Source organism: Lactuca serriola, chromosome 3, assembly GCF_051521515.1.
Source record: "Lactuca serriola cultivar US96UC23 chromosome 3, Lser_US96UC23_V15, whole genome shotgun sequence".
In the NCBI taxonomy this organism is placed as follows: domain Eukaryota; kingdom Viridiplantae; phylum Streptophyta; class Magnoliopsida; order Asterales; family Asteraceae; genus Lactuca; species Lactuca serriola.
This window is the reverse complement of record NC_136410.1, coordinates 115,483,441-115,496,937: the sequence shown is the minus strand read 5'-3', so window position 1 is coordinate 115,496,937 and position 13,497 is coordinate 115,483,441. Positions and strand designations below refer to the sequence as shown.

The 13,497-nt window shown below is 37.0% G+C and overlaps 1 protein-coding gene across 1 annotated transcript; it reads right to left on the bottom strand.

The window, feature by feature from the left end:
* Positions 1 to 6,829: 6,829 nt before the first annotated feature.
* Positions 6,830 to 7,252, bottom strand: LOC145095652 (putative mitochondrial protein AtMg00820). Its single transcript, XM_079033493.1, has one exon. The coding sequence runs from the start codon at positions 7,250 to 7,252 to the stop codon at positions 6,830 to 6,832; it is 423 nt and encodes a 140-aa protein (XP_078889619.1).
* Positions 7,253 to 13,497: the final 6,245 nt, after the last annotated feature.

Here is a 13,497-nt window from a genome sequence, read left to right as displayed (position 1 = left end):
ATGATCCCTATTTTCACATTTTAAATGTTTTATGGGGGTGGGGGGATTGATGAAACAATAACATAAAGATCAATAGATTCAATAACAGTAAAGTGAATCAAACAATAAGAACAGTGATCAAAGATGTGTCGAATGCTTAATATTATCAAAGCTTTAGAAATTTTTTGTGAGAACTTTTCTATAAAAGCAATGTAGGGAAATCCAATTGATTAACCCTAAAATGATACATGCATGCAGTATAAATAGTCTAACCCTATCACCATAATGATGGATGGATAGGCCCAAACCGTTAATAAAGACTAAATACATATATAATAAATTTGACAGAATACAATAAATAACCCAAAAATCTCCCTCATTCTGTCAAATAAGGAAATGAGATTCTTCACTGTTATACTTTCTGAACCTGGAACAACTTCGTCATCATATTCAGAAGAGTATTTCGGAACGTGAGATACCACTTGATCATGTCCGTGAAGCACTTCAGAACATCAGCATTATTGGACTTGGTGGCTACAACCGGACCAAAAATGTTATTCAAAGCAGTTGTATGATATAAATGCTTGTCAAGCAAGAAGAACATGCTTTCACAGCTTTTTTCGCATTCTCTTCTTTGATACACGACGTTCCAGTTTTCTTTATTAATCTTCCCTAGTTTCAGCTTTCGGAAGTCCTTCGGTTCTGGTTATGGATTCACAATAGGCTTCTTTTTCAAAACAGCAGCAATTTGTACATCCATCTTTGCCAGTTTGTGAATGTAGCGTATCAACATTCTTTTCATGTGAGTAATCATTGGTTCGTACTTCCGCTCATCCATAGATAAAATCAGAAACAGAGAGGTCTAGTTATTCGGATTCATACATGGCCAATCTACAAGAGTGAACTAGACTTCGATATGACTTGATCCTTTGAAACCTTTAAATCGGACATTCGTAAAGTTCTCAACTGGAAAAGCTGCATAAACCTTGACTGTGACCAACTTCTACAAGCTCCAAATATGAAGTTGAGGCTTTCCATACTTGATGTAGAACGAGAAGAGAATGTGATTGACCTCATAATCCGAGAGTGTTACTCTCTCAATATACTCAAAACATTTGAATAAGAATGCTCTCGGAGCGACTGGAAAGTCAAAATGAGACTCTGCTGAATTCACAAGATCAAAAGAAACTAACGGCTCCAACCAATGCAAACTAGGATTGTCGATGGCATCATTCTGAATCCTTTCCACGGTCCATGGAGGAAAAAGGGACTCTCGTGTTTTCAAAGTAAATTTTGCAACCATATCCTCCCTTTCTTGAGCTTTAAGTTGTTTACGAACACACTCAATTTTATCAAGCTCTTTATCCCTCTTTTTCTTGGTAAGCTTTTATCCTTTAGATAACACCTCTTCTTCCTCATCATCATCGATCATTTTCCTTTTCCTTTTGACCCAGAAACTTCATTACCCTTTTGGTCAACTTTTGGTTTTTCTTCAGGATGCTCATTGGATTATGGCATAGAATGGGTTGGGGTTCTTCTTTGTGAGTTTATTTGGTAACCTGATCTCCCCCTTGTTTCGGAAGAGCACTACTTTCCGAAACACACTCTAAATAATTAAGCAATATGAAGACTGGCTTGAGTTTATCAGAAAGGTGTTGATGGACAGAGATAGGGAGGATTGAATCACGTGTTTCGAAAAGACTGTGCAAGTATAGATTGATGTCGGAAATACAGCTTCTGTATAAAGTCTTCTCGGATTCGAGGTAATCCAGATACGTTGATACGTAATTCAGCTTACCAGTGAGAAACTTGGCTTTTTTAAATATCGTATTTTCAGTGAAAAATTTGGCGGTTTTCAATATCGTATTAAGCTAATTTTTCCATGATTGTAATTTCAGCTGCTAGATCCAACTTAAGCTTCTCAATCTTGGAGACAATCAAATCCCTCATCTCGGCATTATCATCCCTGACTTCAGAACAAACCTTAGATAAAGCATCTTTTTCAAGTTGAAGGGTGGTTTTGAGACCTACGATAGTTTTGTTTGCAGTTTCAGTATTTTGATACGAAGAGGTCCAGAAGTCTACCATGAACTTTGTAACATCATAAAGTAGTTTTCTGACTTTTTCAGTCATTTCCCAAATGGATTTCTCAAAATTTTCAACAGCTTTTGTAGAGTCGGCAAGGTTTTTGGCATGCTCCTTCGTCAATGTCTCAATGACTTCCTTGTGAGACTCAAACATATACTCATAATTCGACGAAGATTTTGAAGACTCTATTAGAGAATCCAAATTTTTATTGAGGGCTTTGAACTTCCTTTTCATCATTCGAGCATCATCATCATCACTTTCCTGATGAACTATGAATGGAGTAAAAATGAATTCTTGAAAGTTATCATATTCATCCCTAAAGAGGATGTCAGGATCATCTTCTCTTAAACATGAACTAGTAGAGGCTTTTGGACCAATAGTGACACCGAAATCAGATGCCCCCATATCAGATATGTTGACAATCAACATCGGAGTACTAATGGTTATTGTGGTTGCGGTGGAATCGGTAAATAGGGGAGTAGATAAAGGACCAGATATCTGTGGTTGAGAGACACCAACATAAAGCTTGGGTAATGGAGCAATGGTGATAGGTTTAGTGGTTATGATTGGGGATGAACTGGTATTCGGAGAAGGTGGAGGTGTGGGCAAGTTAAAGAAATCAATTGTTACAGGAATGGAAGTGGAAACCGGAGAAGATACCTTCAGAGTAGGTTCAGTTTGAGTAGGTTCTGAGACCAATGGCTCTGAAGTCACAACTGTTTCCACGACTTCCTTCTGAATTTGTTCACTCCTCCGAACATCGGAAACTTTATGGGATTCCGACTCAACCTCGACGAGTGGAGAAGGAGACTTTGGCTTTCGATCAACCTTCTTAACTTTCTTCTTCATAGTTGGGACAGCTTCGGAAGGACATGCATTAATCTTTCCTTTTAACCCACATTTACGTTTGATTGCCTCATCAAGAGTTATTCGCATTTCATCAGTCTGGGACGAGGACCTGATGAAGATAGCTTCTGATATCATGTGATAACAACATTAGCCTAAAGCACCCTTGCGAGCCTGACCTCTGGAATTGATCCAATGAAGCTAAACTTTGTTGGGTCAGACACAATAAAGTTAGAAGTATGTAAGATTGGAATCACATACATTACAGAGTTATCCGTCAATTGAATGTTAAGGCTAGTGATAGCACGCTTGACGATAACAGACCATAATCGAGCACAATAAATCTTTGAATACCTGGTGGTAGAGAGGGTGCTCTGAACCAGTTGTGCCCAAAGAATCGAACCATAATCAAGGTTAATTCATATGAACAAATCATAGAAAATAGTGCAAAATAGCTTGTTTGCACTATTAAACCCAGTAACACGTTCATAAAAGCTTTTAAATAACAAAGTGAACAGCCCTTTCCACATAAGAGGAAGATTGGGCTTCTTCAACTTTGATAGTAGAGTGAAAGTTTAAAGATACCCCATTTGAAAGAACATCTCGATAATCGCTGATGAAGAAATCGATTTAGGGTTGATGATACCTTATGTAGAAGTAAACCATAGCATTCTACAAAATCGGGCCTTGGAGATGGAGGTTTTGTTGGAATCAACTTCAAAGGTAATCACACTTTCATTCTAGATGTAAATGGCTAAGGAGTAAGCCCTAGAAAGATGAACCGAGGGTACACACTCAGCCATTGTTAGGGCTTGAGCCAGTGGAGAATAATGCAGACATTCGATCATCGGTTTGAGAGAATTAACATATTTCGAAGAATCAAGATCAGAGTCAGATTCTGGTTTGGTTTGATGTTCAACAAAAGATGGGTTTTCAGATGATGCAGCCAAGGAAGCATTTGCAGACGACGATGAATATTGTAGAGAGAGAAGAGGGTTTTTCGCTTGAGAGATTTTGAAAGTGGTGAGAGAAAATCAATCGGCGATTTACCCTTTTATACGTCATGAGTAGAGAGAGAAAAATGCTAGTTGACGCTTCCATATCCCGTAAAAGATGTATGGGATATTGTGACAGCTATACGTGTGTCAGACGGCATGTAACTGCCACGCGTGATGTCAGGCTATGAAAAAGGATGCGCCTTAATTTGAATCCTTATCCCCCAAGAAAACCACCGTTTCAGTTTCTATCATTCGGAGTGAAAATCAATGCACCATATCGTGTTCTCGGAATTGAAAGTAATCATTCGGAAGTTTGAAACCAGACTTTGGAAAAATCGTAAGGATTTTCATGCAAGTTGTGCCAAAGATAAAGAAATAAAGAAAATAATATTAGTGGAATTCTATGATGTCAATTAAAAATAGACATGAAAACAGTTGGATTACGGGCAGAAATCTCTTCCTTCGCAGTCAAGAGAGACTCTAAAGTGCTTGTGTGGCTTCCTGTTGAATTATGATCATCTATTTGTTAAGAAATAGTTAAAGGCATCTTTTAAGTAGGATTCAAAGGTGGTTTCAGCTTCAACCAAATTCCGAAACTTGACAGAAGTCTGAAAGTCTGGAAGAAGTACTTGTCTGACCAGTGTAGCCAAAATAACAAGTATGCTTTGGATTTATTTAAGTGGCTGGATAGAATAAAAATCTAAAAAAAAGTTGGATCTTTTGGGAAAAAAATCTAGGGTCGAGAGTTTTTAATTAAGATCTTAAAAAATGATATTTCAAACGATAAAGGTATGAACCATAAAGTTTTTACATCAATTCAGTGGTGAAAATTGCTAGAACATATTCATTGTTCACCGTCAATTCAAAAACTGGTTTTGGATTTTGGGTTTCACAGAAATCATGGTTATAATGATTTTAATATCATAAACATAGATGTTGTGTAACCATAAACCTTAGTGGCAATTGTTGAGAGTCTCAATGGTTATGTTTATGAATGCGAAAATGATGGAGAAATATTAGAGGTGGTTCCGAAGATAAAAGATGTGCCTCTTCTATTAAAGAATGAAAAAGCAGTTAACTCTTAACTCAATTTGAGAAGATTAAGGTACCTCAACGACTTATGTGATTAATTATCTTGATTGGGAAGAAACGATGTAAATGATAGTTTCATTAAGGCTTCAACATAGAGTCTCTGAGGCTTAGTTCAACATGCAGCAGCATGCTTCTAGGGACACTTAGCTAGTACAAAGATTCAGAATTTTATACCTGTCCCATTATTCTGAATTAAGATAATAAGAAACATACCTAAGACATTAATGCATTCTCTCTCTCTCTCTCTCTCTATATATATATATATATATATATATATATATATATATATATATATATATATATAGTTTTTGATATTCTTAAAAAGAATAAAACAAAAATAATAAAGAAAATATTTTTGTAGTTTTGATTTTCTGCAAAAGATAAAACATACATAATAGTAATTTTTTGTTGTTTTGATTTTCTGAAAAAGAAATAAAAACAGAAATTAAAATTCAGAAACACAAATGAACAGTGTCTTTCGAACCATTCTATAGCTTGGAATTAGTTGGAAGAGACTTAATATACAAAGGATACAAGATATTCTGAATCGTCAGAAGTATAGTGGATTCTGAGGCGTTCCGAGAGCTCGCAGTCATTAGGAACATGACCAATAGATTACGAGGCATTCCGAAGGCTCGGAGCAGTTTAGAATAAGAACTTTGTTTTTGTTTACTATATTGTTTTCAGCGCAGAATGCGCTTCTATCATTCCTAAGCCATGTAGAATCCGATTAAAGGTTGGTTCAAGTAAGGCTTTTGTAAAGATATTTGCCAATTGATCAGAAGATCTTACAAAGTGTACTTCAACATTTCCATCTTCTACGTGATCCCTAATTAAATGATATCGTAGTGCAATATGTTTCGTTTTTGAGTGTTGCATAGGGTAATGACAAATCTGAATTGCACTTTCAGAATCAAAGTAGAGAGGAATCATCTTCATATTGATCCTGTAATCTTGAAGTTGATTATGAATCCATACAACTTGAGAAGTGCATGATGCAGTTGCGATGTATTCAGCTTCTTTAGTAGATAGGAACACACATGTCTGCTACTTTGATTGCCAACTGACAAGTTTGCCATCTAGAAATTGACATCCCCATAAGTGCTTTTACGATCGATACCACATCCACCAAGACCAGCATCGGAGAAAGCTTGAATAAAGAACCCAGGGTTGGAAGGGTACCAGATTCAGAGAGAGGTTGTTCATTTTTGGAATATGTTCTTTACCGCAATCATATTTGGTTCATGTGGATTTGCCTGAAACCTGGCACAATAGAAAATAGAGAACATGATATCTGGACGACTAATTGTTAGGTACATTAAAGACCCTAACATTTGTCGATAAAGAGTCATATCCGCTACTGTTTTGTCTAAGGATGGTGTAAGCTTCGTTCCAAATGCCATAGGAACATTGACCTTTGAATCTCCCAACATACCAAATTTCGCAAGAAATGACTTTGTGTAGGCTTCCTGGTTGATGAATATGCCCTCCAAAGTCTGTCTAATATTTAAACCAAGGAAAAAGTTAATTGGACCCATTGAGCTCATCTCAAATTTAGTTTCCATCAATTTTCAGAATTCAACTGTTAATTTAGGATTAGTGGATACGAAAATGATATCATCAACATAAATTTGGACAATCATTAGATGGCCACCATCTTTCTTAGTAAAGAAGGTTAGGTCGACCGAACCTTGTTTATACTTGGATTGTCTCAAGAAGCGAATTAGGGTTTCATAACACGCACGAGGTGCTTGTTTTAAACCATACACAACCTTATCCAAATTGTAGCAAGTATTTAGATATTTCTCATTCACGAAAGCTAGTGGCTATTCCACGTAGACTGTCTCTTCTAATTCACTATTCAGAAACGCACATTTGACGTCCATTTGATAGACTTCGAAGTTTGTATGCGCTGCATAGGCAAGAAAAATTTGAACAGATTCCAATCTTGCAACCGGTGCGAATGTTTCTTCATAGTCTATACCTTCCTCTTGGCAATATTCTTTCACAACCAGTCGAGCATTGTTCCGAATCATGTTGCATTCCTTGTCAATCTTATTCTGAAACACCCATTGAAATCCGACCATAGATGAATCCTTTGGAGTTGGAATCAATCTCCATACTTTGTTACGCTCAAACTCATTGATCTCATACTTAATAACTTGCACCCAAACGGAATGATCAAGAGTAATCTTTATAGTTTTAGGCTCAATTTTGGAGATGAACAAATTAAACATGAAAAATTCCATTTTTGCAAATAGTGCAGTTTGATTCGCTTTTTGTTAAGCTCTTGTAAGAACTCCTGATGAAGTTGCTCTAATCACTTGGGATTTAGGATTATCTTTGGTCCATTTGGCTAATGGCGGATAGTTCTGATTGTAGGTTGGGTCCAGTTCGGCATTTACATCTTTAAATTCCGACTGAACGTCTGAGTCGTTATTTTCATTCTCCTTCTCCCCCTAGAAGTTTGCATGTGACTCTACGTTTGGAATCAGATTCTCCCCATGGATTAGAATATCAATGTTGACTTTGGGATTTGAATACTCCCCCTGAACAGGTATATCTTTTGTCGAGGTTGAAGTAGAACCCTCCCCTAAACTGGATCATTAGAAGCTTGAGGCAAGGTGGAATTTCAGAATCCTTCAGAACTGGTGGATCATTTCCTAGATCTTTGGCAGCATCATCAATGATTTTCTAGAATTCATCTTCCTTATTATCTGGGGCATTTGATTCCAAAGAAATAGCCTTTTGAGCTCATCAAAAAATCCATGAATTCCTCATAAATATTTAAAATAGGAATAGTCATCGGATTTGTTGAAGGAAAGATTTCTTCATCTTGACAATTAGTCTTCTGATACTTCTTGAGAAAGTTATCATCAAACATGACATAATAGGTTTCTTCTATCCTTTTGGATTTATTGTTCAGAACCCTATATGTCTTAGAATTAAGAGAGTACCCTAGAAAGATCCCTTTCGCCAACTTTTACATCGAATTTGTTCCGTTGCTCTTTGGAATTGAATATGAAACACCTAGAACCAAAGACATGAAAGAACTTAACATTAGGTTTTTGTTTATTTAAAATCTCATAAGGAGTGATAAGGAATCTCTAATTAATTAGAGAGCGATTATGAGTGAAATAGGCAGTTCCTATAGCATCAGCCCAGAAGTAAAGTGGATGGTTCGCAAATGATAACACATTCCTTGTAGCTTCGCAAAGAGATCGGTTTCATCTTTCAACGGCACCATTCTGTTGAGGAGTGTAAGGTGCAAAGAAGTTGTCAGAGACTCCTCTTTCAGTCAAGAATTCTTCAAACACTTGGTTTTTAAATTCAGAACCGTTATCACTACATACATTCCGAATGGGTTTTCACAATTTGAGCTCGATCTGCTTGATGAAGTCCTTTGGTTTAGAAGTTGCATCTGATTTCTATCTAAGAAAATAAACCCATGTAAATCTTGTAAAATCGTCAACTATAACTAGAATATACTTGTTACCACCAATGCGCTCTCGATGGCAGATGGGCCATAAAGATCAATATGTAAAATTTCTAGCCAGCTCGATTACTTTGGTGTTTACAATAGTCGAGTGACTTTTGCGACTTTGCTTTCCCAGCTCGCACACAGCACACAGATGTTCCTTCTCAAACTTCAGAAGAGGGAGTCCTCATACAAGATCGGCAAGTACAAGTTTGTTGATGTCCTTAAAATTCTGATGCGAGAGCCTTCGGTGACATAGCCAACTGTCATCCGAAGATGCTTTCGTAAATAGGAAAATGGAAGGCTTTCCGGTGATCGGTTTTATGTTCAAAGGAAATATTTATCCCTTTCTTTTGGATTTCAGAAGCACTGCCTTTGTTTTCTTCTCAATGATTTCTGATCCCTCATCATCGAATGATACTTTCATATCTGTACCTACAACCAGTTGAGAAACACTTATCAGGTTATGTTGCATGCCTTCTACATAGGCTACCTTCCGAATGGAGAATTCTCCATTCGTAATCATGTTGTATCCTTTGATTTCTCCTGTGGCATTATTTTCGAACTTTACTTTGCCACCGTCGTTCAACGATCGGAATTCCCTCAGCTCTTCTCTCCTTCCTGTCATGTGACGCCAACAATCACTGTCGATGTACCATTCTGAGTCGTATTGTTTGTCACACATTACCTACAAAATCCAGAGAGATTTAGGAACCCAAACTTTCTTGGGTCATTGTGAGGTTTTCTTATAAACTAGAAAAGTAGTATTCGTATCAACCCATAAGGTTCTTTTGAGCAAAACATTATTCTCTTCTCTTACTATTTTAAAAACCTTCATTTTATTATCATAAAGATTAACCTCAATAGGAATTGTTTTTCATTGAATAATATCCTTGTGTTTTTCATCCATCTTCTTTTCAAAAGCCTTTTTCTCCATTTTCAAGTTTGCTTCAAATTCGTCGAGAGAAATCTCTGGTTCCGAAACCACTTTATTTTATCCATTAACATCCTTTTATGTGTTGTTAGATTTTGAAACATTTGTTTTCGGAGAAAAATTGGGTTTTATCTTTTCCAAAGGTATCCTTTGTTTTGAAAATGATGGTTTTGGAAAACCATTGGATTTTGAAACCAATGGAGGTGCAGACTTTGGCTTTGAAAATGATTTAGGTTTCGGATTTGGAGATGATTTCGCATTTTGATTTGCAGATCTTTCTAGGTTAACATAATTGGAATTTTTAGAATTCCAGAAACGCTTTGATTTCTCACTCATGTCACTTTTGTCAAATCCAGAAACTTTTTCAGCGTCAAAAGTATTTTTTGAACTCAATTTTGTGCACAATGAGTCAAATTTTTGCACAGTATTAAATTAATTTGTTCTTTATCATTTTCATCCCACATTTGTTTTAACATATTCTTATGTTCCTTGGACTGAATATAAGCTTCAATTTTGTCAAGTCCGATTCTTTAAGAGTCGAAAACATCATCAGAGGACACAATGGATTCAAACTTATAAAACTCTGCTTCGATTTCATCCTCTTTTGATTCGAGAAAGGGTAAAATCATTTTGTGTATATTTTTACCTATTTAACAATCAAGATGCAGTTGAGTAATAATAAAAAAAAACTGCTTCACAATTAAATTGAAAATATTCCTTTTTTTTAAAAGTGCTAAATTGTATCTCTTAAGATAAATAACATCATCCTTTGACCTATTAAGCTTTAACTCCAACTTATATATATATATATATATATATATATATATATATATATATATATATATATATATATATATATTCTCCTCTCTTCACTTTTATTTGTTATCCTGTTGATTTGATCACTTATGTTACAATTTATTAGACGTGTTCTCTTTAAACTATCGCTAAAATTAGAGAAAGTATAATCTAAATCATCTAATTCAGATTCATAATGTGAAACATGAATATCCAATGGGATGTGTTACGAAGTTGGTGATTGTTAGTGAGTCATATTTATGCCATAAGATAACATCTAAATGTATTATTTGGAGGGTGTATATATAAATAGGCGTAGTGTGAGGCAGGAGAACTTCGGATGGTATATACCCAAAGAAGTGCAATATACCATATAGGTTGTTTTTATGGTTGCACCTATGTAATCGTTGTTATACAGGTTTGGGATCAATTAGATGTAAAGTGATACAGGATGTACTTTTGGATAGTGTACACCCAATGGAATAGTGTAAAGTGGTGTAATAAGATATTAGTATATTTCAAATTTAATATGTAATAATATATGGAATATATAAATCTTCGTTTCGTCACAATTATTAATGAGGAGTCAGAATCATATAATGAATATTCCAAGACTTGATATTCAGTGATTGACAAAATAATGTGATTATACATGTTTGGGTGTATACGGTGTTGGGTGAAGGGAATAGAATACATTACTTGATAAGACACAAGAAGTTCCAATGACAGAAATTATGATAGATGAAAATTTGTGGTATCAGGAACAATTGTAACGCCCCATTTCTGGTAAGTAGTTTAAATATGTTTTTTTCAGTATTCAAGAGGAACTCGACGAGTCAGTAGCCCGAATCCTCAAGTAGAGACGGGATTTCGAGCACGTTTAAGTAGGCAACTCAACGAGTCCGTATTCTTGGACTCGGCGAGTCCGCCAGTCTGGATGAAACCCTAATTTCAAGGGTTTGGACACTATTTAAACAATTTTTCGGGCCTCAAGTCAGCCTCTATCACTTCTAGAACGCTCCGCTCGAAACCCTATCATTCCTTTTGGTTTTTTGAGTGTATTTTGTGATTCTTTCAAGATTTGGAGAGAAGAAGGAAGGTAGATCCAAAGGAGGAGAAGAAGATCGAAGATCTTTAATCTATTTCAGAGCTTTGTGAGGTACAACTGGAACATTTACTGTTTCCATGTTTGCATCTCCATTAAAACCCCAATAAAGTCATTTTGGGATATTTCTTGGCTTGTAAGTGAATAGAGAGCTTATAGGAGCGAAAGGACATCAGATCTAGTCATGATCGAGCTCTAGAAGCTCATATCCATTGCCTTTATTGAGTCAAATTTGAATGCAAGCCTATATCTGCGCTTTTAGTCCATTTAGAGCCCTTTAAACAATTAGATATGCATGCATGCACGTAAAGTTAGAAACTTTACGTGTAAAAACCACCCTAGGAACCCAGATCTATGAGTTGAATGCGCTGGAATCGATCAAAATCGTCTGTATGGTGTTTGCATGCAAGTGACTCGGCGAGTTGTTCATCGGACTCGACGAGTCGAGTCGCGAGTCACCGATTTTTCCCCTTTTTATTTATTGCGAGTGGAACCAGTGAGTTAGAGGTGGACTTAGTGATTCGGGAGCCGGATTCAGTAATGGAAAGACTCGGCGAGTCAATGCCCTGACTCGGCGAGTCCAAGGCAATCTTCTTGCCTCAAGAACAGACTCGACGAGTTGTTCATACAACTCGGCGAGTCACAGACCAGAGTGTTCTTATGATGAAGGAGGACTCGACAAGTTGTTCATACAACTCGGCGAGTCAGATGAATATAGACTGATTATTCACATTGAAGAGGAACTCGTCGAGTCTGTCAAACTCGACGAGTAGTAGCGGACAGGGAATCAAATTCTTGAACACGGACTCGACGAGTTGGCGGCCCAACTCGGCGAGTCAGGTAAACTGCATGTTGACTTTGACCAAGGTGTTGACTTTGGCCAGCGGTAGGATAGTCATTTTACCCTCAGCATAGTTATCAGTATTGATTGAGTGTGTTTATGGGAACTCTAGCCGTGGAGATACCGGAGCAGCAGCAGAGAGTTCCCGAGTAGATTTTCAGCAGCCAACTTTCCAAGTGAGTTTCCTTCCAGTAGGAACGGGTCTACGGCCACAATGCCAGCCTGTTTAGTTAGCAGTTGTTCCGGACCTCGGTCTGATGCAGTAGTTAGATTGCTTGACGTCTTTGTGATTCAAGCATGTGTTGTGTTATGTGTTCCGGACCCTGGTCCGATGCAGTATGTAGTATATGTGTTGATTCTAGTTGATATGTTTATGCTATGATATGTTTAGTCAGTTCCGGACTTCGGTTTGATGCAGGGGGACAAGGTCCCAGTCAGTTCCGGACTTCGGTCCGATGCAATTTCCGGACTTTGGTCTGATGCAGAGGGCAAGGCCCTGGTTAGTTTCCGTACTTCGGTCCGATGCACTTTCCGGACTTCGGTCTGATGCTGTAGGCAAGGCCTAGTATGTGCTTTATGTGTTATTGTATGGTATGTGGTAGTTTGGGGGAGCTCACTAAGATTCGTGCTTACAGTTTCAGTTTTGGTTTCAGCTACTTCCGCAAGCAAAGGGAAGAGCTCGGGATGATGGCATCGCACACACCACAACTTCAGTGATCCTGGGAGTTTATTTCAGATATTGTTATGATTGATATAGTTTTGTTTGACACAGTACTATGACATTTGAGTTACTTATTCCATGGTTTTATTCTATAAGATATTCGAGGATTTGATTTTTAGTAATATTAAAACGAAAATTTTTGGATCGTATTTTGGGTCGTTTCAAGTTGGTATCGTAGCCTTGGTTTGAGGGATTCAGGCACACTTACGGGTGTCACTGGACTCAAACTAAGGAAATAGTAAAAAGGATTTTCAAAAGAAAAATGTTTACAAAAGAATTTTTGAAAAAGAGACTTAAAAAGAAAAGAGTTTTTGAAAACGAGAAAAGGGTGTGGTGCTTGCGATCAGCCGAGCTCAAGTAAGTATTTCCAAATTACCCATACAAGTTTATATTATGATTATCAGTTTCAGTTTCAATCGAACAACATGCTAGAATAGGACTAAGGATCTAGGAGGATGCCTTATGGGTCTGCTATATGTGTTTCAGCTTTATGAGAATTGCATGCTAGTATCGAGTAGACAGCAGTAGGATGGTCTGTTTAGGTTATGCCTGATATTATGAGCTTAGCATTGTATGCTAGTATAGTTTCTTGTTATGAGGATAGAATTGCTTGAGTAGCT

Coding starts and splice junctions, on each gene's coding strand:
- LOC145095652 (XM_079033493.1), bottom strand. CDS start 7,252: ATGGAATTTTTCATGTTTAATTTGTTCATCTCCAAAATTGAGCCTAAA.